Here is a 23,467-nt window from a genome sequence, read left to right on the forward strand (position 1 = left end):
CAGTATGTGGTTGGCTTGACAAATACTGCTCAGGCAGACCTACTCAATGTCAGTATGTGGGTGGCTTGACAAATACTGCTCAGGCAGACCTACTCAATGTCAGTATGTGGGTGGCTTGACAAATACTGCTCAGGCAGACCTACTTAATGTCAGTATGTGGGTGGCTTGACAAATACTGCTCAGACAGACCTACTCAATGTCAGTATGTGGGTGGCTTGACAAATACTGCTCAGGCAGACCTACTCAATGTCAGTATGTGGGTGGCTTGACAAATACTGCTCAGGCAGACCTACTTAATGTCAGTATGTGGGTGGCTTGACAAATACTGCTCAGGCAGACCTACTCAATGTCAGTATGTGGGTGGCTTGACAAATACTGCTCAGGCAGACCTACTTAATGTCAGTATGTGGGTGGCTTGACAAATACTGCTCAGGCAGACCTACTCAATGTCAGTATGTGGGTGGCTTGACAAATACTGCTCAGGCAGACCTACTTAATGTCAGTATGTGGGTGGCTTGACAAATACTGCTCAGGCAGACCTACTCAATGTCAGTATGTGGGTGGCTTGACAAATACTGCTCAGGCAGACCTACTCAATGTCAGTATGTTGGTGGCTTGACAAATACTGCTCAGGCAGACCTACTCAATGTCAGTATGTGGGTGGCTTGACAAAAGCTGCTCAGGCAGACCTACTTAATGTCAGTATGATGACAAAAAAATTACCTACTTAGGCTAAAAAAAGTAATAGTCTTGATTCTCAGGCACCGCCCGTATGATCATAAAGTCTGCCGCATGTTTTGTTTTTATTTCCATTTTCAAAAAAGTATCAAAATCCTAATACTTAAACACAATGCACAAAAAAATTGAAAATGGAAACAAATCAAAACGTGCTATGAACTTTGTGATGATGTGGGCAGTGACTGAGAACCATGACTATATTTTTCAGCTGTAATATGAAAGTATGGTGACAAAATCAGTTACCTACTTAATATGAAAGTATGGTGACAAAGTCAGAGACATACTAAATGAAAGTACAGTGACAAAGTCAGGGATATACTAAATGAAAGTACAGTGACAAAGTCAGGGACATACTAAATGAAAGTACGGTGACAAAGTCAGGGACATACTAAATGAAAGTACAGTGACAAAGTCAGGGACATACTAAATGAAAGTACGGTGACAAAGTCAGGGACATACTAAATGAAAGTACGGTGACAAAGTCAGGGACATACTAAATGAAAGTACGGTGACAAAGTCAGGGACATACTAAATGAAAGTACAGTGACAAAGTCAGGGACATACTAAATGAAAGTACGGTGACAAAGTCAGGGACATACTAAATGAAAGTACAGTGACAGTCAGGGACATACTAAATGAAAGTACAGTGACAGTCAGGGACATACTAAATGAAAGTACAGTGACAAAGTCAGGGACATACTAAATGAAAGTACAGTGACAAAGTCAGGGACATACTAAATGAAAGTACGGTGACAAAGTCAGGGACATACTAAATGAAAGTACAGTGACAAAGTCAGGGACATACTAAATGAAAGTACAGTGACAAAGTCAGGGACATACTAAATGAAAGTACAGTGACAAAGTCAGGGACATACTAAATGAAAGTACAGTGACAAAGTCAGGGACATATTTAATGAAATAACGATGACAAAGTCAAAGACAGTATGGTGACAAAGTTGGTGACCTACCTAATGTGAGTATGGTGACAAATGCCGGTCGGTCCGACACCAGCAGGGCGTGTTCCCTGGCCTTGTTCATGGCGTTGTCCTTGCTGTAGACGCCCTTCACTGGCCCCACCACGGACTCGTAGCCATGCATGTGATAGATGAAAGCCTTGTGAGGGTTCTCAAACCTCTTCTTCTCCTGAAAAATTAAGTTTCAATCCATTGAAAGCAAGCCCATACAGGTTCCAACTGACATAATATTGCAAGCACACCCTGGTCTTCAAGTACAAGCATACCCCTGTCTTCAAGTACAAGCATACCCCTGTCTTCAAGTACAAGCATACCCCTGTCTTCAAGTACAAGCATACACCCGTCTTCAAGTACAAGCATACCCGGTCTTCAAGTACAAGCATACCCCTGTCTTCAAGTACAAGCATACACCTGTCTTCAAGTACAAGCATACCCCTGTGTTCAAGTACAAGTATATTCCTGTCTTCAAGTACAAGCATACACCTGTCTTCAAGTACAAGCATACCCGGTCTTCAAGTACAAGCATACCCCTGTCTTCAAGTACAAGCATACACCTGTCTTCAAGTACAAGCATACCCCTGTCCTCAAGTACAAACATATCCCTGTCTTCAAGTACAAGCATATCCCTGTCCTCAAGTACAAACATATCCCTGTCTTCAAGTACAAGCATACACCTGTCTTCAAGTACAAGTATATCCCTGTCCTCAAGTACAAGCATATCCCTGTCCTCAAGTACAAGCATACACCTGTCTTCAAGTACAAGCATACACCTGTCTTCAAGTACAAGCATACACCTGTCTTCAAGTACAAGCATATCCCTGTCCTCAAGTACAAACATATCCCTGTCTTCAAGTACAAGCATATCCCTGTCCTCAAGTACAAACATATCCCTGTCTTCAAGTACAAACATATCCCTGTCTTCAAGTACAAGCATACCCCTGTCCTCAAGTACAAGCATACACCTGTCTTCAAGTACAAGCATACACCTGTCTTCAAGTACAAGCATACACCTGTCTTCAAGTACAAGCATACACCTGTCTTCAAGTACAAGCATACCCCTGTCTTCAAGTACAAACATATCCCTGTCTTCAAGTACAAGCATATCCCTGTCTTCAAGTACAAGCATACCCCTGTCCTCAAGTACAAGCATACACCTGTCTTCAAGTACAAGCATACACCTGTCTTCAAGTACAAGCATACACCTGTCTTCAAGTACAAGCATACACCTGTCTTCAAGTACAAGTATACCCCTGTCTTCAAGTACAAGCACAGCACTGTTAAAACTAACATGGCTATTCCCAGCACCCAAGGGTCACAACTCATCCATACCCCGTGCCAACCACACACAAACTCCCAGCGAACTGACCTGCTCCTGGAATGTAGCTTTCTCCTCTTGACTGGTCGGCCGCACAACAAACGCAGTCTTCCTGGAAACACAAAACATGAGGTGAATTCATGGAGAGTTTACCTGAAGTCTTTCAGAAAACAAACTGAAACACTAATAAAAAAAAGATCACCTGCCTCAACATAGTTTCCAAACGTGTCGCTCATGATCTATACTGTATTTTCAAATAATATTTCTCATAAGTGATATGTCTGCAGTTTAAGGTGGGGTGTTGATAGTTCTGATCAATTTAAAGCTGGATGATACTGCGAGTTATGTTAAACATAACTTTGTGTCAGTTATACCCCAGCATGTCAGTTTAGTGTTGGACTGACCCCAAACTGACACAAGTCCCAGTCATATGCAACTATTGTTAGAACAAAATGCATGTTTGGTGTTGACAAGAATCAATATTGGATTCAACCCCAAGAAAATGAGGATCCTGTCACAGCTAAGGGTAAGGGACACAACACTTCACAGTGACTTTCAGAGCAGTAGATGAATGGAGATCCAATCATCAGCATTTGTGGCCCACCACCCACCTACCAGGCCCACCCACCTCAGTACCAGGCCCACCTACTTCACTACCAGGCCCACCCACCTCACTACCAGGCCCACGAAACCTCACTACTAGGCCCACCCAGCTTGTCCACCAGACCCACCTACTTCACTACCAGGCCCATCCACCTCACTACCAGGCCCACCCACCTCACTACCAGGCCCACCCACCTCACTACCAGGCCCACCCACCTCACTACCAGGCCCACCCACCTCACCACCAGGCCCATCCACCTCACTAGTAGGCCCACCCATCTCACTACCAGGCCCACCCACCTCACTACCAGGCCCACCCACCTCACAACCAGGCCCATCCACCTCACTACCAGGCCCACCCACCTCACTACCAGGCCCACCCACCTCACTACCAGGCCCACCCACCTCACTACCAGGCCCACCCACCTCACTACCAGGCCCATCCACCTCACTACCAGGCCCATCCACCTCACTACCAGGCCCACCCACCTCACTACCAGACCCACCCACCTCACTACCAGACCCACCCACCTCACTACCAGGCCTACCCAGCTTGTCCACCAGGCCCACCTAGCTTGTCCACCAGGCCCATCCACCTCAATACCAGGCCCACCTAGCAATGGTAGCATGTCCACCAGACCCACCCAGCTTGTCTACCAGGCCCATCCACCTCACTACCAGGCCCACCTAGCCTGTCCACCAGACCCACCCAGCCTGTCTACCAGGCCCACCCACCTCACTACCAGGCCCACCTAGCCTGTCCACCAGACCCACCCAGCCTGTCCACCAGGCCCACCCACCTCACTACCCAACATCCTGCCTCAAACAAAAAAGGGTGGTCTTTTAGTGAACTTTAAATGCACCTTGGAGCCCCCATGTTCATGGTTTAGAACCCCTATCTTCAAGCCTTGGAGCCCCAATGTTCAACCCAAAACTATAACCGAGAGTCCCCTGGATTTGAAAACAGATAGACCGATGTAAATCTTTGAGAGGGTCTTGAGGAAGGAAGAACAGTAGTAAAATACTGACGCTCTCGGTGGAGGCGGTGAGCCTTGACTGGAGTCCAGGCCGTCTGCCATCACATAGTCCTTGTTCTTCATCCAGTGCTGGAACAAGGGAGCTAACTCTGCCTCGGTGTCTCGCCCCATCCCGATCCACTTCCATTGCTGGGCCCGCTCCTTGTAGTCCAGATAGGGGATGAAGTTGTCCACTGACAGACCTAAAACAAATTCAATTATGTACTACTAAAAGTACTTAAAGAACACCAAATTTGACTACACATTAAACTGACACTGCACACCAGTTTTCATGTTTATACACCGTACCTCCAAACATGCAAAACCATATTGAAGTAAATTCTTATCAATAAATATATCAACAATAATGACCTAACAGACTGCTTATTTCATAATTAACGCAAACAAAATTTAGACAATCGTATGTAATCAGTGACACCGTTCTACACGATAATGCAACACGAGTACCATTCTATTATCATCCAATCAGTGCCAAGTAGTCTGTTAGTTGACATGGCCTAATGTCTTTGTCAGCCATGTTGTATGGTCAGCAATCACATGCCACGGAATCACTTGCAATTCATTTATTCAGCAATTGATATTGATAATATTGTGTGTGATTCACTCGCCAACAGAAAATGTTTGGGCCAAAATGAAAAAAATCTGTTCTATTTATCCAAGTTTGTTATTGTCAAATTGTCATCGCAGGCTCCTGGTACATCCTGGGCCCCGTTCCACAAAGCAATCATAACTATAATCAATCTTAGAGACTTACGTTGATTTTAAAATTGTCTTGGCTAAAGTTTACAACCGTTCCACAAAGCGATCTTAGGGCAATTGTAACTTTACAAGTTCTTAAGTAGCCGATTTTAACAAAGATCAGAATCTTCAGCCATGAAGATATAAAAGTTTCCCTTAGAGTGGCCTCCCTTGGTCATGTTTAGCAGACGACGCATTTCCTTGCACATCATAATAAAAGTCCCCATCTTTGTTGTTATGGTACAATATTTAAGATCGATTTTAGCGATCCTAAGTTGGTCCAGAGCAACTTAGCATTTTGATCTTAACTTAAACTCTCTAAGTTAAGATTGCTTTGTGGAATGGGCGGCTGATCGTAACAAAAATTTAAGATCGCGTACTCAGTGAGTTACCGTCAACTCAGCCCTAAGATCGCTTTGTGGAACGGGGCCCTGGAGCTAGTCCTCCTGAGCTGACCATGAACATAACACAGATCATCATCACACAGACTAATATTTTCTCACCCAGCACGTCCCCAGACAGGAATTTGAGAGCGGAGACGACACAGTCTACCCACGACGCCTGGATTGGAAACCAGGAGTTGAGAGAGCTTGATGGAGACTCCTGCCATTCTCGTATCCTCTCTTCCAGCTGTAACAGAGACCAACAGTATCATTACCCCTAGCACCAAAGTCTTAAAATACCATCATTTTATCTTCAGTTCAAAAATATTACTTCCACACACTGAACAGAGTCAAGAGAACTTCTTAAGTTCCAACATTTACCAAGTTTCAGGATTGTAGTAAAAGGGCAACAGTAACTGTCAAAGAATGATACAAAACCCTGTTTCACAATAACCTCAAAGATGACCTTGACCTTTGATAGACATGACACCAACACTTCATGTGGTAGGATTTTAAAGGGTACATGGACATGTCGATGTAACCTCACTCAGAATCTAACCATGTTTTACACACAAAAACTAAATGCTGACCTTGACCTTTGACACATCTTTACGAAAACCTTTTATTATAGGGCCCCTTCCTAGGGAAGGTACATACCAAGTTTAACAAGAGTTTGCCACTTACGTGGCTATATCCCCCGCCCCTGTTGCAGAATTTATGACATAATTAAATCTAAACAAGCCCTAACCTTTTTTAACCGAGGTGGAACTTGTCATGGAAATTGTAAAAAAAAGAAGAGTTTGGAACCTAAGTCCATCTTGTTGCCATGGAAACGTAAAAAATAAAAATTTCTAAAATTTCTAAATAGCAAAAGGCACCTGTTCAGCATGTACCTGACAGACATGCAAAGTTTGATGAAAAAATATTGAACGGTTTCTGAGTTATGCTCCGGAAACGAAACATGATGGATGGACGGACGGACGAACGGACGGACGTTGGGCGGGGGATAATTACAAATGCATTAATGACTTTTAAGAATATGTAACTGCAAACTTTATTGAGATTTTTGTCTTGTAACAGGCAGTGTTTTTTTGTGTGTTTTTTTATTGTTCAAACTAGTATGTTAACCACATAAACATATTATTTAAAGTTAAATAACATTCAAATATAAGTATTTGAAGTATCTGATACATAACAGCATGAATATTTCATGATAGGCCTTAGAAGGATCAATAATCAAAATACAACAGAAAAAAGGTATATCACATTTTTGAGTATACCATACAATTACTGCAAATGAAATTAAAAATAAAACATGCAAAAATAGATAAGAGTAATGGGCAAGAATGAAATAATTAAACACAATGTTGTGACCATGTTTATTATCGCTACCGCTAAACAAGCATCTGAGGACATCCCAATACGGGTCACGTCAGCACGACCTTTCATCCAACCAATCAGAGCAACACTTACCAGATCCTGAAAGTGACAGTCGGAATGTGTTTTCTAGTCATGCAACCTCGAAATATTCCGAACGACAGTTACGGGTTTTATGATTATATCCATACAATCTATGACATCTATAAGCCATTCCAGAATGTTGTTTTGGTCAGTTTTAAAAATATGTTTCTAAGTGTAGTCGCCAGTTTGAAACTAGTGCTGTAAAGCTCGAGATAGCTGCCTTCTGATTGGCAAATGTTGATTTCTTGTCAGTCATTTCATTGGTCGGTCAATGTTCGCGAAAAATCGTTCTGACGGGTCCCGTAATGGGATGTCCTCAGATCTTTGGTTAGCAGTAGCGAAAACTAAGATCTGATTTTAATGAGATTGTGTCATGCCATAAGGTTATGTGAACGCTGAGTTCAGGTGAGCTACAACTGATCAAAACAGACAATACTCTTTTCCTAACATAACAGAGATTAAACAATTAAAATAATAAATAAGCAATCATTTACAGATACATTCTGGTCCATTCAGACTATTTGGTGATGCTTCTGTTAAGAGAGAGAATATATCTAGGTCAACTTCTTTGTTATGAGGAGCACAACGTTTCGGAGTATATGCTTACTCCTTCATCAGGTGAATGACTGCTAGGACACAGAGAGCATATGTAGGTACATGTAAAACAACAAACGTGATAAGATAACAAAGAGGGAAACATAAACAAGGGAAGCTAACAGTTAATTAGTGCTGACTGGTGATTAGAAATGGACAAATGGAAGCCAGGAGTTCAAACAACATGTTCCTTGTGTAGTGTGAGTGAGCGAGTGAGTGAGTTGGGTTTAACGCCACTGTTAACAGTATTCCAGTTATATCACGGCGTGTCAGCTAAATGTGGGAGGAAAGCCCCAAGTGATGCAGGTCTGACGTTTACCACTTCGGTGAAACCCACGAGCAGGGGTATGGTGCTGATAAACCTAGAAACATAATCGAGGCAAACCGGGATTCGAACCCACAATCATAGGTTTCTGGCTTGCCCAAGGGATGCAACTCTGCACAGCGAATCGCGGCCCCCTGTGTAGTGTGAATCACTTCTAAATGCCATTCAAAGACTTGAATGCTTCTGTTGACTGACAGATGATGGTCAGAGGCCAGATGTACATGGCCAGCCCATCTCAATGATAAACATATCAAGATATATCTCCCAATATCGCCACCAGCACACAAACACTGACCTTGGCTGTGGTTACTCGTTGATCAGGAAATTCATTTATCATATCACGCAATAAACTGAAGAAGTTGTCTAACTTGGATGGTCCAGTGCTGAAAAAAAAAGAGATAAAAAATGTGTTAACCAGGGGTCCAGAAACCGTCATATGCGCCGGACATGTCCGATCGGGAATCTCAAATGTCCGTTTTAAAATATTGCTTACCGGACATTTTAAAAAGTATTGTCCGGACATTCTTAAATTTTGACCGGACATGATCAACAGTTAGGACTGAGCAGTTTTTGTCTGCAGTTGCAACACAATGAAGATTAACTACACTGACAAGCTTTGTTTGTTTTGATTGCTGTAAATACATCGTACCTACATGATAGTCCAATCTGTCAATCACTGTAATAGGCAATAAACTGAGTTGACACTGATTAATCGAGGATTAATTACTGAGAACATCTTGTTAATTTGAGTGAAAGGTGTTTACAACTGTACATTAATACCTTGCATCATCGATGTACCTCATTATCCTCACAATGCTATGATACATAACCTCAGACAAGAAGCGAAAGCGTGACGACAGCCAGTCGACCGATGCAGATTAGTCGAGCGGATCTGCCAAACCCTCAAAGTCTGGACGATCATTTTTTAAGTCGTGGCTAACGACTTTCACTTGGTTGACATACAATGAGGATTTGCAGATTTTATTGTTTTCAGTAGCTAGTCGTATATTGAATCTTGATTGACCGCCATTTTGCTTTCTCGGACGATCGATATCCAATTTTTTTATGGTCAATAATTAAGTACAGATGAAAAAAGTATTTAAATAACTATTGCTATCAACGATATTTTAGTATTTGTGATTAAATTATCTGTCTCGTTTTTAAAAAAATCATTAGTTTAAAAAAAAACTTTTCCCGTGAGGTCACGTGATAACTAAATATGGGATAATAGTCTCGATCCAAATGTTACAACGCGTACACTTGAGCAGACTCATGAATATAACTCATGAATATTAATTAGACCGTTCACTACGTTAACAGATCGTTATTATAACAGAAACAAACATATTTTTTCCATGTAAATCTAAAATGATATTATTTGTTATTAATTGTCCGGTGAAACAATTCATAATTCATCATATTATGAATACGTAAACTTGTAATGTGTGTGAAAAGTCGTACTAAAATACGCTATTTGAAGGGGGCGTGGCCTAAATGCAAATGTCCCATTGGGATTTTAAATTTTCCGGACCCCTGGTGTTAACCTTCCACAACATTCACAAGGAAATTACCAGTCTTAACATTTGAATAACAGACGTGTGTCTGGACCAGGTATATTTTCAAAGATCCACATCGTCACGTACGATAACACGGCATAAACCAAACCACTGTACTTAACAACTCAATCTATTTGATTGCCTCTTACGACAGACATGGACTGCTGGGGACCCATCCAAACCCAGAACCCACAAAAGTGAGTGAGTATGGTTTTACGCCGCTTTTAGCAATATTCCAGCAATATCACGGCAGGACAGCGGAAATGGGCTTCACACATTGTACCCATGTGATGAATAGAACGCTTTAACCACTAGGCTACCTGACCGTCCTGAATCCACAACAAGGATATGTAAGATGTAAACAATTACATATCAAGCTAATGGAGCTCGACATAAAATGGTTTCAATGAAGAATGTTTTTCCTGGCAATATCTTTACAACAAAACATCCAACTCACTCAGGTAATGGAAAATCAGGCACAGTGTCGTCCTCTCTTGTCAGGATGTCTGGATGGACCTCCAGCCCGGCGCTGGCCGTCTGTATAGAAGGGGAGGCAACTCTCTCATCCACACTGCCGGAATCCACGGACTCCGTCTTGATCTTCTTCTTGGCTTTCTTCTCCTCCCTATCCTTGCCCTTGATCTTCTTCTTCAATACAGGTGAGGTTTGTGTTGTTGGTGCTGAGGCTGATGCTGCTGTTGCGGACGCTGATGCTAACAGAATCAGTTAATGATGTAAAACATCTTGGTCATGTCAGTGAAAATTGTTTGTTTGTTTGGGCTATACAACAGAGCCCCTATAATAATTGAGTAAGACCATTATCGTTATTATCCTGCTAACATCAATTCAACAGATGGGAGTACATATCATATTTCCAGGTCCCAAACAAACACAAGGTAAGGAAGCAAGGATAAGAGTGAGTGAGTGAGTGAGTATGCTTTTATGCCGCTTTTAGCAATATTCCAGCAATATCACGGCGGGGGACACCAGAAATGGGCTTCACACATTGTACCCATGGCGGGAATCGAACCCGGATCTTCGGCGTGACGAGAGAACACTTTAACCACCAGGCTACCCGACTGCCCCTAGCAAGGATAAGAAGACTACATTTCATATTGAGTGAGTTGGCCTTAACACCGCTTTGAACAGTATTCTAGTTATATCACGGCATGTCAGCTTTGTCACCCCGAAGTGATGCAGGCCTTAGACTTTACCACTTTGGTGAAACCCACAAGCATGAAATTGGTGCTGACTTGGGATTTGAACCCACGATCGTATGTTTCTAGTGTGCCCAAGGGATGCAACTCAATGAACTGAACTGGCAGCACACACATCCTTGTCGCCCGACATTTCATACCGATAATCACGTAATCTAAGTTTTCAAGGTGAAGACATACTTGTACTTGAAGAAGGAGAGGCTTTGGTTGTGATCTTCTTGTTGGCCTGACATCGAGACAGAATGTCCTGGAGCGAGATGTTCTGTGTGTCCAACTCTGGCAACTCCTGAAACACAACAGTGGAGTAGAGGCATGCAAATACAGTCAGCTCCCGTGTACAGCCATGTACAGTCAGCTCCAGAGTACAGCCATATACAGTCAGCTCCTGTGTACAGCCATATACAGTCAGCTCCTGTGTACAGCCATATACAGTCAGCTCCTGAGTACAGCCATGTACAGTCAGCCTCTGTGTACAGCCATATACAGTCAGCTCCTGTGTACAGCCATATACAGTCAGCTCCTGAGTACAGCCGTATACAGTCAGCTCCTGTGTACAGCCATATACAGTCAGCTTCTGAGTACAGCCATATACAGTCAGCTCCTGTGTACAGCCGTATACAGTCAGCTCCTGTGTACAGCCATATACAGTCAGCTTCTGTGTACAGCCATATACAGTCAGCTCCTGTCTACAGCCATATACAGTCAGCTCCTGTCTACAGCCATATACAGTCAGCTTCTGTGTACAGCCATATACAGTCAGCTCCTGTGTACAGCCATATACAGTCAGCTCCTGTGTACAGCCATATACAGTCAGCTCCTGTGTACAGCCATATACAGTCAGCTTCTGTGTACAGCCATATACAGTCAGCTCCTGTGTACAGCCATATACAGTCAGCTTCTGTGTACAGCCATATACAGTCAGCTCCTGTGTACAGCCATATACAGTCAGCTCCTGTGTACAGCCATATACAGTCAGCTTCTGTGTACAGCCATGTACAGTCAGCTTCTGTGTACAGCCGTATACAGTCAGCTCCTGAGTACAGCCATATACAGTCAGCTTCTGTGTATACAGTCAGCTTCTGTGTATACAGTCAGCTCCTGTGTACAGCCATATACAGTCAGCTTCTGTGTATACAGTCAGCTTCTGTGTATACAGTCAGCTCCTGTGTACAGCCATATACAGTCAGCTTCTGTGTACAGCCATATACAGTCAGCGTCTGTGTACAGCCATATACAGTCAGCTCCTGTGTACAGCCATATACAGTCAGCTCCTGTGTACAGCCATATACAGTCAGCCCTTGTGTACAGCCATATACAGTCAGCTCCTGTGTACAGCCATATACAGTCAGCTTCTGTGTATACAGTCAGCTCCTGTCTACAGCCATATACAGTCAGCTTCTGTGTACAGCCATATACAGTCAGCTTCTGTGTACAGCCATATACAGTCAGCTCCTGTGTACAGCCATATACAGTCAGCTCCTGTGTACAGCCATATACAGTCAGCTTCTGTGTACAGTCATATACAGTCAGCTCCTGTGTACAGTCATATACAGTCAGCTCCTGTGTACAGCCATATACAGTCAGCTCCTGTGTACAGCCATATACAGTCAGCTTCTGTGTACAGCCATATACAGTCAGCTCCTGTGTACAGCCATATACAGTCAGCTCCTGTGTACAGCCATATACAGTAAGCTCCTGTGTACAGCCATATACAGTCAGCTCCTGTCTACAGCCATATACAGTCAGCTCCTGTCTACAGCCATATACAGTCAGCTCCTGTGTACAGCCATATACAGTCAGCTCCTGTGTACAGCCATATACAGTCAGCTTCTGTGTACAGCCATATACAGTCAGCTTCTGTGTACAGCCATATACAGTCAGCTTCTGTGTACAGCCATATACAGTCAGCTTCTGTGTACAGCCATATACAGTCAGCTTCTGTGTACAGCCATATACAGTCAGCTTCTGTGTACAGCCATATACAGTCAGCTTCTGTGTACAGCCATATACAGTCAGCTTCTGTGTACAGCCATATACAGTCAGCTCCTGTCTACAGCCATATACAGTCAGCTCCTGTGTACAGTCATATACAGTCAGCTCCTGTGTACAGCCATATACAGTCAGCTCCTGTGTACAGCCATATACAGTCAGCTTCTGTGTACAGCCATATACAGTCAGCTTCTGTGTACAGCCATATACAGTCAGCTCCTGTGTACAGCCATATACAGTAAGCTCCTGTGTACAGCCATATACAGTCAGCTCCTGTCTACAGCCATATACAGTCAGCTCCTGTCTACAGCCATATACAGTCAGCTCCTGTGTACAGCCATATACAGTCAGCTCCTGTGTACAGCCATATACAGTCAGCTTCTGTGTACAGCCATATACAGTCAGCTCCTGTGTACAGCCATATACAGTCAGCTCCTGTGTACAGCCATATACAGTCAGCTCCTGTGTACAGCCATATACAGCCATATACAGTCAGCTCCTGTGTACAGCCATATACAGTCAGCTCCTGTGTACAGCCATATACAGTCAGCTTCTGTGTACAGCCATATACAGTCAGCTTCTGTGTACAGTCATATACAGTCAGCTCCTGTGTACAGCCATATACAGTCAGCTCCTGTGTACAGCCATATAGTCAGCTCCTGTGTACAGCCATATACAGTCAGCTCCTGTCTACAGCCATATACAGTCAGCTCCTGTGTACAGCCATATACAGTCAGCTCCTGTGTACAGCCATATACAGTCAGCTCCTGTGTACAGCCATATAGTCAGCTCCTGTGTACAGCCATATACAGTCAGCTCCTGTCTACAGCCATATACAGTCAGCTCCTGTGTACAGCCATATACAGTCAGCTCCTGTGTACAGCCATATACAGTCAGCTTCTGTGTACAGCCATATACAGTCAGCTTCTGTGTACAGCCATATACAGTCAGCTCCTGTGTACAGCCATATACAGTCAGCTCCTGTGTACAGCCATATATAGTCAGCTCCTGTGTACAGCCATATACAGTCAGCTCCTGTGTACAGCCATATACAGTCAGCTTCTGTGTATACAGTCAGCTCCTGTGTACAGCCATATACAGTCAGCTCCTGTGTACAGCCATATACAGTCAGCTCCTGTGTACAGCCATATACAGTCAGCTTCTGTGTATACAGTCAGCTCCTGTGTACAGCCATATACAGTCAGCGCCTGTGTACAGCCATATACAGTCAGCTCCTGTGTACAGCCATATACAGTCAGCTCCTGTGTACAGCCATATACAGTCAGCTCCTGTGTACAGCCATATACAGTCAGCTCCTGTGTATACAGTCAGCTCCTGTGTACAGCCATATACAGTCAGCTTCTGTGTACAGCCATATACAGTCAGCTTCTGTGTACAGCCATATACAGTCAGCTCCTGTGTACAGCCATATACAGTCAGCTCCTGTGTACAGCCATATACAGTCAGCTCCTGTGTACAGCCATATACAGTCAGCTCCTGTGTACAGCCATATATAGTCAGCTCCTGTGTACAGTCATATACAGTCAGCTTCTGTGTACAGCCATATACAGTCAGCTCCTGTGTACAGCCATATACAGTCAGCTTCTGTGTACAGCCATATACAGTCAGCTCCTGTGTACAGCCATATACAGTCAGCTCCTGTGTACAGCCATATACAGTCAGCTCCTGTGTACAGCCATATACAGTCAGCTCCTGTGTACAGCCATATACAGTCAGCTCCTGTGTACAGCCATATATAGTCAGCTCCTGTGTACAGCCATATACAGTCAGCTTCTGTGTACAGCCATATACAGTCAGCTCCTGTGTACAGCCATATACAGTCAGCTCCTGTGTACAGCCATATACAGTCAGCTCCTGTGTACAGCCATATACAGTCAGCTCCTGTGTACAGCCATATACAGTCAGCTCCTGTGTACAGCCATATACAGTCAGCCCTTGTGTACAGCCATATACAGTCAGCTCCTGTGTACAGCCATATACAGTCAGCTCCTGTGTACAGCCATATACAGTCAGCTGTGTACAGCCATATACAGTCAGCTCCTGTGTACAGCCATATACAGTCAGCTTCTGTGTACAGCCATATACAGTCAGCTCCTGTGTACAGCCACTCTGTGTGTGCGTGTCTGTGCATGTGTCTGTGTGAGAGGGAGAGTGAGATGCTACATGAATAGCCCCATCTTCCCGAGGCAAGAGACTTAACTGACTTTAAAAGTCCAGTTTCCACCCTTGCCGAACTAGGCTGGAATTCCTGGGCTCGATCGTAGCGCCACCAGTGGCCATTACGAGTTATGTCCTTTCTATGCCTCTCGTATTGACCATTCAGATTCAACCTCTTGTATCACTTGCATTTGCTTCAAACAAAACGGTAGCGCCCAGTCAAGACGATTTGATCGATAATCAAGATCTATATTGTGAAAAAATGAGTCTTACATCGCGAAGTGCATCAAATCATGTGAGCACCTTGATTCAAAACATGAAAAGATTTAGAAAATATCTGTTGACAACGAATGAGCGGTGCACATGCTTTGCAAATCCTGCAGTCGACCGAAATCTGCATGACACTTTACGAACCGGATTTCGATTTTGGTGCGCGATTTTGATTGGACTATGCATAGACTCGTTAGTCCAGCCAAAATGTAACTCCATGGTACCAGCCTAGTTCGGCAAGGGTGGAAACTAGACTTTTATAGTCAGTTAACTCACTTGCCTCGGGAAGATGGAATACCCAGACACAGTAAACAGTGTGCGTGTCCGTGTGCAAGGGATGCTACATGAATACCCCACTGAGACACAGTGAACTGTCCCATGTGTGTGCTCACCACACTATCAGCCTTCTTCCTCTTGTGACTCCTCAGCATCTGGCGGAAGTCCTCCTCCGTAACCTCCATGGGGCTGATGGGACGCGGACGCTTCACACTACTGCCATTCTCACCTGAAACAGACACACCCACTTCATATACACACTTTTACCTCTGAAACATACACATACACAATATGCACACATTCTTAGCTGAAACACACACAATATATACACAGATTTTCTATATACACACATTCTCACCTGAACAAACACAGACAACATACACGAATTTACACTTGAAACAACACACACAAGACAGGCACACATTTACACCTGAAACAACATGGGCCCGCATTTACACCTGAAACAACATGGGCCCGCATTTACACCTGAAACAACATGGGCCCGCATTTACACCTGAAACAACATGGGCCCGCATTTACACCTGAAACAACATGGGCCCGCATTTACACCTGAAACAACATGGGCCCGCATTTACACCTGAAACAACACACACACACATTTGCACCTCAAACATCAATGCAACATAGGCACACAATTACACCTGAAACACCACTGACACACATTTACACCTGAAACACCACTGACACACATTTACACCTGAAACAACATAGGCACACAATTACACCTGAAACACCACTGACACACATTTACACCTGAAACACCACTGACACACATTTACACCTGAAACACCACTGACACACATTTACACCTGAAACACCACTGACACACATTTACACCTGAAACACCACTGACACACATTTACACCTGAAACACCACTGACACACATTTACACCTGAAACACCACTGACACACATTTACACCTGAAACACCACTGACACACATTTACACCTGAAACAACATAGGCACACAATTACACCTGAAACACCACTGACACACATTTACACCTGAAACACCACTGACACACATTTACACCTGAAACACCACTGACACACATTTACACCTGAAACAACATAGGCACACAATTACACCTGAAACACCACTGACACACATTTACACCTGAAACACCACTGACACACATTTACACCTGAAACACCACTGACACACATTTACACCTGAAACACCACTGACACACATTTACACCTGAAACACCACTGACACACATTTACACCTGAAACAACATAGGCACACAATTACACCTGAAACACCACTGACACACATTTACACCTGAAACAACATAGGCACACAATTACACCTGAAACACCACTGACACACATTTACACCTGAAACACCACTGACACACATTTACACCTGAAACACCACTGACACACATTTACACCTGAAACAACATAGGCACACAATTACACCTGAAACACCACTGACACACATTTACACCTGAAACACCACTGACACACATTTACACCTGAAACACCACTGACACACATTTACACCTGAAACAACATAGGCACACAATTACACCTGAAACACCACTGACACACATTTACACCTGAAACAACATAGGCACACAATTACACCTGAAACACCACTGACACACATTTACACCTGAAACAACATAGGCACACAATTACACCTGAAACACCACTGACACACATTTACACCTGAAACACCACTGACACACATTTACACCTGAAACACCACTGACACACATTTACACCTGAAACAACATAGGCACACAATTACACCTGAAACACCACTGACACACATTTACACCTGAAACACCACTGACACACATTTACACCTGAAACAACATAGGCACACAATTACACCTGAAACACCACTGACACACATTTACACCTGAAACAACATAGGCACACAATTACACCTGAAACACCACTGACACACATTTACACCTGAAACACCACTGACACACATTTACACCTGAAACACCACTGACACACATTTACACCTGAAACAACATAGGCACACAATTACACCTGAAACACCACTGACACACATTTACACCTGAAACAACATAGGCACACAATTACACCTGAAACACCACTGACACACATTTACACCTGAAACACCACTGACACACATTTACACCTGAAACACCACTGACACACATTTACACCTGAAACACCACTGACACACATTTACACCTGAAACACCACTGACACACATTTACACCTGAAACACCACTGACACACATTTACACCTGAAACAACATAGGCACACATTTACACCTGAAACACCACTGACACACATTTACACCTGAAACAACATAGGCACACAATTACACCTGAAACACCACTGACACACATTTACACCTGAAACAACATAGGCACACAATTACACCTGAAACACCACTGACACACATTTACACCTGAAACAACATAGGCACACAATTACACCTGAAACACCACTGACACACATTTACACCTGAAACAACATAGGCACACAATTACACCTGAAACACCACTGACACACATTTACACCTGAAACACCACTGACACACATTTACACCTGAAACAACATAGGCACACAATTACACCTGAAACAACATAGGCACACAATTACACCTGAAACACCACTGACACACATTTACACCTGAAACACCACTGACACACATTTACACCTGAAACAACATAGGCACACAATTACACCTGAAACACCACTGACACACATTTACACCTGAAACACCACTGACACACATTTACACCTGAAACACCACTGACACACATTTACACCTGAAACAACATAAGCACACATTTACACCTGAAACAACATAGGCACACAATTACACCTGAAACACCACTGACACACATTTACACCTGAAACACCACTGACACACATTTACACCTGAAACACCACTGACACACATTTACACCTGAAACACCACTGACACACATTTACACCTGAAACACCACTGACACACATTTACACCTGAAACAACATAGGCACACATTTACACCTGAAACAACATAGGCACACAATTACACCTGAAACACCACTGACACACATTTACACCTGAAACACCACTGACACACATTTACACCTGAAACACCACTGACACACATTTACACCTGAAACACCACTGACACACATTTACACCTGAAACAACATAGGCACACATTTTCACCTGAAACACCACTGACACACATTTACACCTGAAACACCACTGACACACATTTACACCTGAAACACCACTGACACACATTTACACCTGAAACAACATAGGCACACATTTTCACCTGAAACACCACTGACACACATTTACACCTGAAACAACATAGACACACATTTACACCTGAAACACCACTGACACACATTTACACCTGAAACACCACTGACACACATTTACACCTGAAACACCACTGACACACATTTACACCTGAAACACCACTGACACACATTTACACCTGAAACACCACTGACACACATTTACACCTGAAACACCACTGACACACATTTACACCTGAAACAACATAGGCACACAATTACACCTGAAACAACACACACACACATTTACACCTGAAACACCACTGACACACATTTACACCTGAAACACCACTGACACACATTTACACCTGAAACACCACTGACACACATTTACACCTGAAACAACATAGGCACACAATTACACCTGAAACACCACTGACACACATTTACACCTGAAACACCACTGACACACATTTACACCTGAAACACCACTGACACACATTTACACCTGAAACACCACTGACACACATTTACACCTGAAACACCACTGACACACATTTACACCTGAAACACCACTGACACACATTTACACCTGAAACAACATAGGCACACAATTACACCTGAAACAACACACACACACATTTACACCTGAAACACCACTGACACACATTTACACCTGAAACACCACTGACACACATTTACACCTGAAACACCACTGACACACATTTACACCTGAAACACCACTGACACACATTTACACCTGAAACACCACTGACACACATTTACACCTGAAACACCACTGACACACAATTACACCTGAAACACCACTGACACACATTTACACCTGAAACAACATAGGCACACAATTACACCTGAAACAACATAGGCACACAATTACACCTGAAACAACATAGGCACACAATTACACCTGAAACAACACACACACACATTTACACCTGAAACACCACTGACACACATTTACACCTGAAACACCACTGACACACATTTACACCTGAAACAACATAGGCACACAATTACACCTGAAACAACATAGGCACACAATTACACCTGAAACAACACACACACACATTTACACCTGAAACACCACTGACACACATTTACACCTGAAACAACATAGGCACACAATTACACCTGAAACACCACTGACACACATTTACACCTGAAACAACATAGGCACACATTTACACCTGAAACACCACTGACACACATTTACACCTGAAACACCACTGACACACATTTACACCTGAAACACCACTGACACACATTTACACCTGAAACACCACTGACACACATTTACACCTGAAACACCACTGACACACATTTACACCTGAAACAACATAGGCACACATTTACACCTGAAACACCACTGACACACATTTACACCTGAAACACCACTGACACACATTTACACCTGAAACACCACTGACACACATTTACACCTGAAACAACATAGGCACACATTTACACCTGAAACACCACTGACACACATTTACACCTGAAACACCACTGACACACATTTACACCTGAAACACCACTGACACACATTTACACCTGAAACACCACTGACACACATTTACACCTGAAACACCACTGACACACATTTACACCTGAAACACCACTGACACACAATTACACCTGAAACACCACTGACACACATTTACACCTGAAACAACATAGGCACACAATTACACCTGAAACACCACTGACACACATTTACACCTGAAACAACATAGGCACACAATTACACCTGAAACACCACTGACACACATTTACACCTGAAACACCACTGACACACATTTACACCTGAAACAACATAGGCACACATTTACACCTGAAACACCACTGACACACATTTACACCTGAAACACCACTGACACACATTTACACCTGAAACACCACTGACACACATTTACACCTGAAACAACATAGGCACACAATTACACCTGAAACACCACTGACACACATTTACACCTGAAACAACATAGGCACACAATTACACCTGAAACACCACTGACACACATTTACACCTGAAACAACATAGGCACACAATTACACCTGAAACACCACTGACACACATTTACACCTGAAACACCACTGACACACATTTACACCTGAAACACCACTGACACACATTTTCACCTGAAACACCACTGACACACATTTACACCTGAAACAACATAGGCACACATTTACACCTGAAACACCACTGACACACATTTACACCTGAAACACCACTGACACACATTTACACCTGAAACACCACTGACACACATTTACACCTGAAACACCACTGACACACATTTACACCTGAAACACCACTGACACACATTTACACCTGAAACAACATAGGCACACATTTACACCTGAAACACCACTGACACACATTTACACCTGAAACACCACTGACACACATTTACACCTGAAACACCACTGACACACATTTACACCTGAAACAACATAGGCACACAATTACACCTGAAACACCACTGACACACATTTACACCTGAAACAACATAGGCACACATTTACACCTGAAACACCACTGACACACATTTACACCTGAAACAACATAGGCACACAATTACACCTGAAACACCACTGACACACAATTACACCTGAAACACCACTGACACACATTTACACCTGAAACAACATAAGCACACATTTGCACCAGAAACAACATAGACACACATTTACACCTGAAACAACACACACACACACACACACACACACACACACACACACACACACACACACACACACACACACACACACACACACACACACACACACACACACTTGCACACACACACTTGCACACACATTTGCACCAGAAACAACATAGACACACATTTACACCTGAAACAACACACAACATACACACACATTTACATCATTGTAAAGATCTTAATGGACCCACATAACATCCTTTTATTAGCTGTCAATCATGTAATCCCACAGCTTGTTAATGGCATGTCAAATCATTGGCAAATTAGTTTGTTTGTTTAATGCCACACTCAGCAATAGTCCAGCTACATTAAGGTGGTCTGTAAACAGTCAAGTCTTCATCAGACAATCAAGTCAGCAAGCCTGACAACCACTTCAGGGTGCTTTGAGTTGCTGAAGACCAATTGTAACCCGGATGATCAGTGTGGTTTGGTTTGGTTTGTTTGTTGTTTAACGCCGCACTCAGCAATATTACAGCTATATGACGGTGGTCTGTAAATAATCGAGTCTGGACCAGACAATCCAGTGATTGATATCATGACCATCGATGACATGCATCAACCAAGTCAGCGAGCCTGACCACACGATCCCGTTAGTCGCCTCGTACGGCAAGCATGGGTTGCTGAAGACCTATTCTACCCCGCAATCTTCACGGGTCTGGATGATCAGTGTGAGTACAACGGATGAAGTAGAGAGTAGTAGTAGTGACACCTACCAGGAACATCACCATTAACAATGGGAGGTTTGGCAGCGAATGTGGCCAGGACGCTGGGCATGGTTGGCTCGGGGGAGGGGATGGGACCCAGAGACTTGAACAGCTGTCGTCGACTCCGCTGGACCGGACCTGGGGGATACAGCACAGGGAGTGAGTGAGTGAGTGAGTGAGTGAGTGAGTGAGTGAGTGAGTGAGTGAGTAGGGTTTAACGCCGCTTTTAACAGTATTCAAGTTATATCACAGCGTGTCAGCTTAATGTGGGAGGAAAGCACGAAGTGATGCAGGTTTCAGACGTTTACCACTTCGGTTAAACCCACGAGCACGGGTATGGTGCTGACAAACCTAGAAACATAATCAGGGCGAACCAACAATCATAGGTTTCTGGCGTGCCCAAGGGACGCAACTCTGCACAGTGAATCGTGGCGCCTTAGACGACTGGGCCACCCGTGCTCCCCAGCACAGAGTGTGAGTGGGGCTCAACAGTACTTCATATACTGTGTGTCATCCATCGGACAATGAGGGGCTACAGTTACAGCAATGGGATCATTTACATTAATGTGGGAGGGTTTGGTATTCTTTTTAGTTTAACGCCACACAGCAATATTCTAGATGTATGGGCATGATTCAGTATACAAGTCTCAGCATGACATGAAGCTCTTTAACGTGAAATGAGTTCGGATCAAGTCTGATATATAACACATGGTGATGTAGGCTGTTAAAGTGCCATCAGCTGAAACACTGAATACACTCACTGACTGCCTCCTCCTCCTCTTCCGAGGATGTTTCATCCACCTCACACTCTTCTCGCACCTCCTTCAGCAATCTGTAACCATGGCAACAAATAAATAACTGCTGTATCTACTATATGCCTAATACAAAGTCCAAATTCTGAATAAAATTATTTATGACAACAGACTACAAATAAAAGTAGTGACAAATATATCATAATAATTATGAAAGTTGAAAGTCCTTAACATATTTTGCATTCAACTCTTCATTACCACATAATACACTGTGTGTAAGTGAGTGAGTAAGTTGGGTTTAATGCCTCTTTGGGAAGTCTTCCAGTTATATCACTGCATGTCAGC

The 23,467-nt window shown here is 43.4% G+C and overlaps 1 protein-coding gene across 1 annotated transcript in view; it reads right to left on the reverse strand.

The window, feature by feature from the left end:
• LOC124133754 (nuclear factor related to kappa-B-binding protein-like) overlaps positions 1-23,467 on the reverse strand; it is a 50,580-nt gene that overhangs the window by 18,287 nt on the left and 8,826 nt on the right. Inside the window, exons 8-17 of the mRNA XM_048387353.1 lie at positions 23,132-23,202; positions 22,380-22,508; positions 15,771-15,883; positions 11,122-11,227; positions 10,182-10,437; positions 8,464-8,551; positions 5,909-6,035; positions 4,660-4,849; positions 3,079-3,139; positions 1,707-1,881 (exon numbers count right to left, since the gene is read on the reverse strand). Coding sequence (XP_048243310.1) covers positions 1,707-1,881; positions 3,079-3,139; positions 4,660-4,849; positions 5,909-6,035; positions 8,464-8,551; positions 10,182-10,437; positions 11,122-11,227; positions 15,771-15,883; positions 22,380-22,508; positions 23,132-23,202 — 1,316 coding nt within the window. The remainder of the gene's footprint in view (positions 1-1,706; positions 1,882-3,078; positions 3,140-4,659; positions 4,850-5,908; positions 6,036-8,463; positions 8,552-10,181; positions 10,438-11,121; positions 11,228-15,770; positions 15,884-22,379; positions 22,509-23,131; positions 23,203-23,467) is intronic.

The sequence above is a fragment of the Haliotis rufescens genome, unplaced genomic scaffold (assembly GCF_023055435.1).
Source record: "Haliotis rufescens isolate VD_foot unplaced genomic scaffold, xgHalRufe1.0.p SCAF_7, whole genome shotgun sequence".
NCBI lineage: Eukaryota > Metazoa > Mollusca > Gastropoda > Lepetellida > Haliotidae > Haliotis > Haliotis rufescens.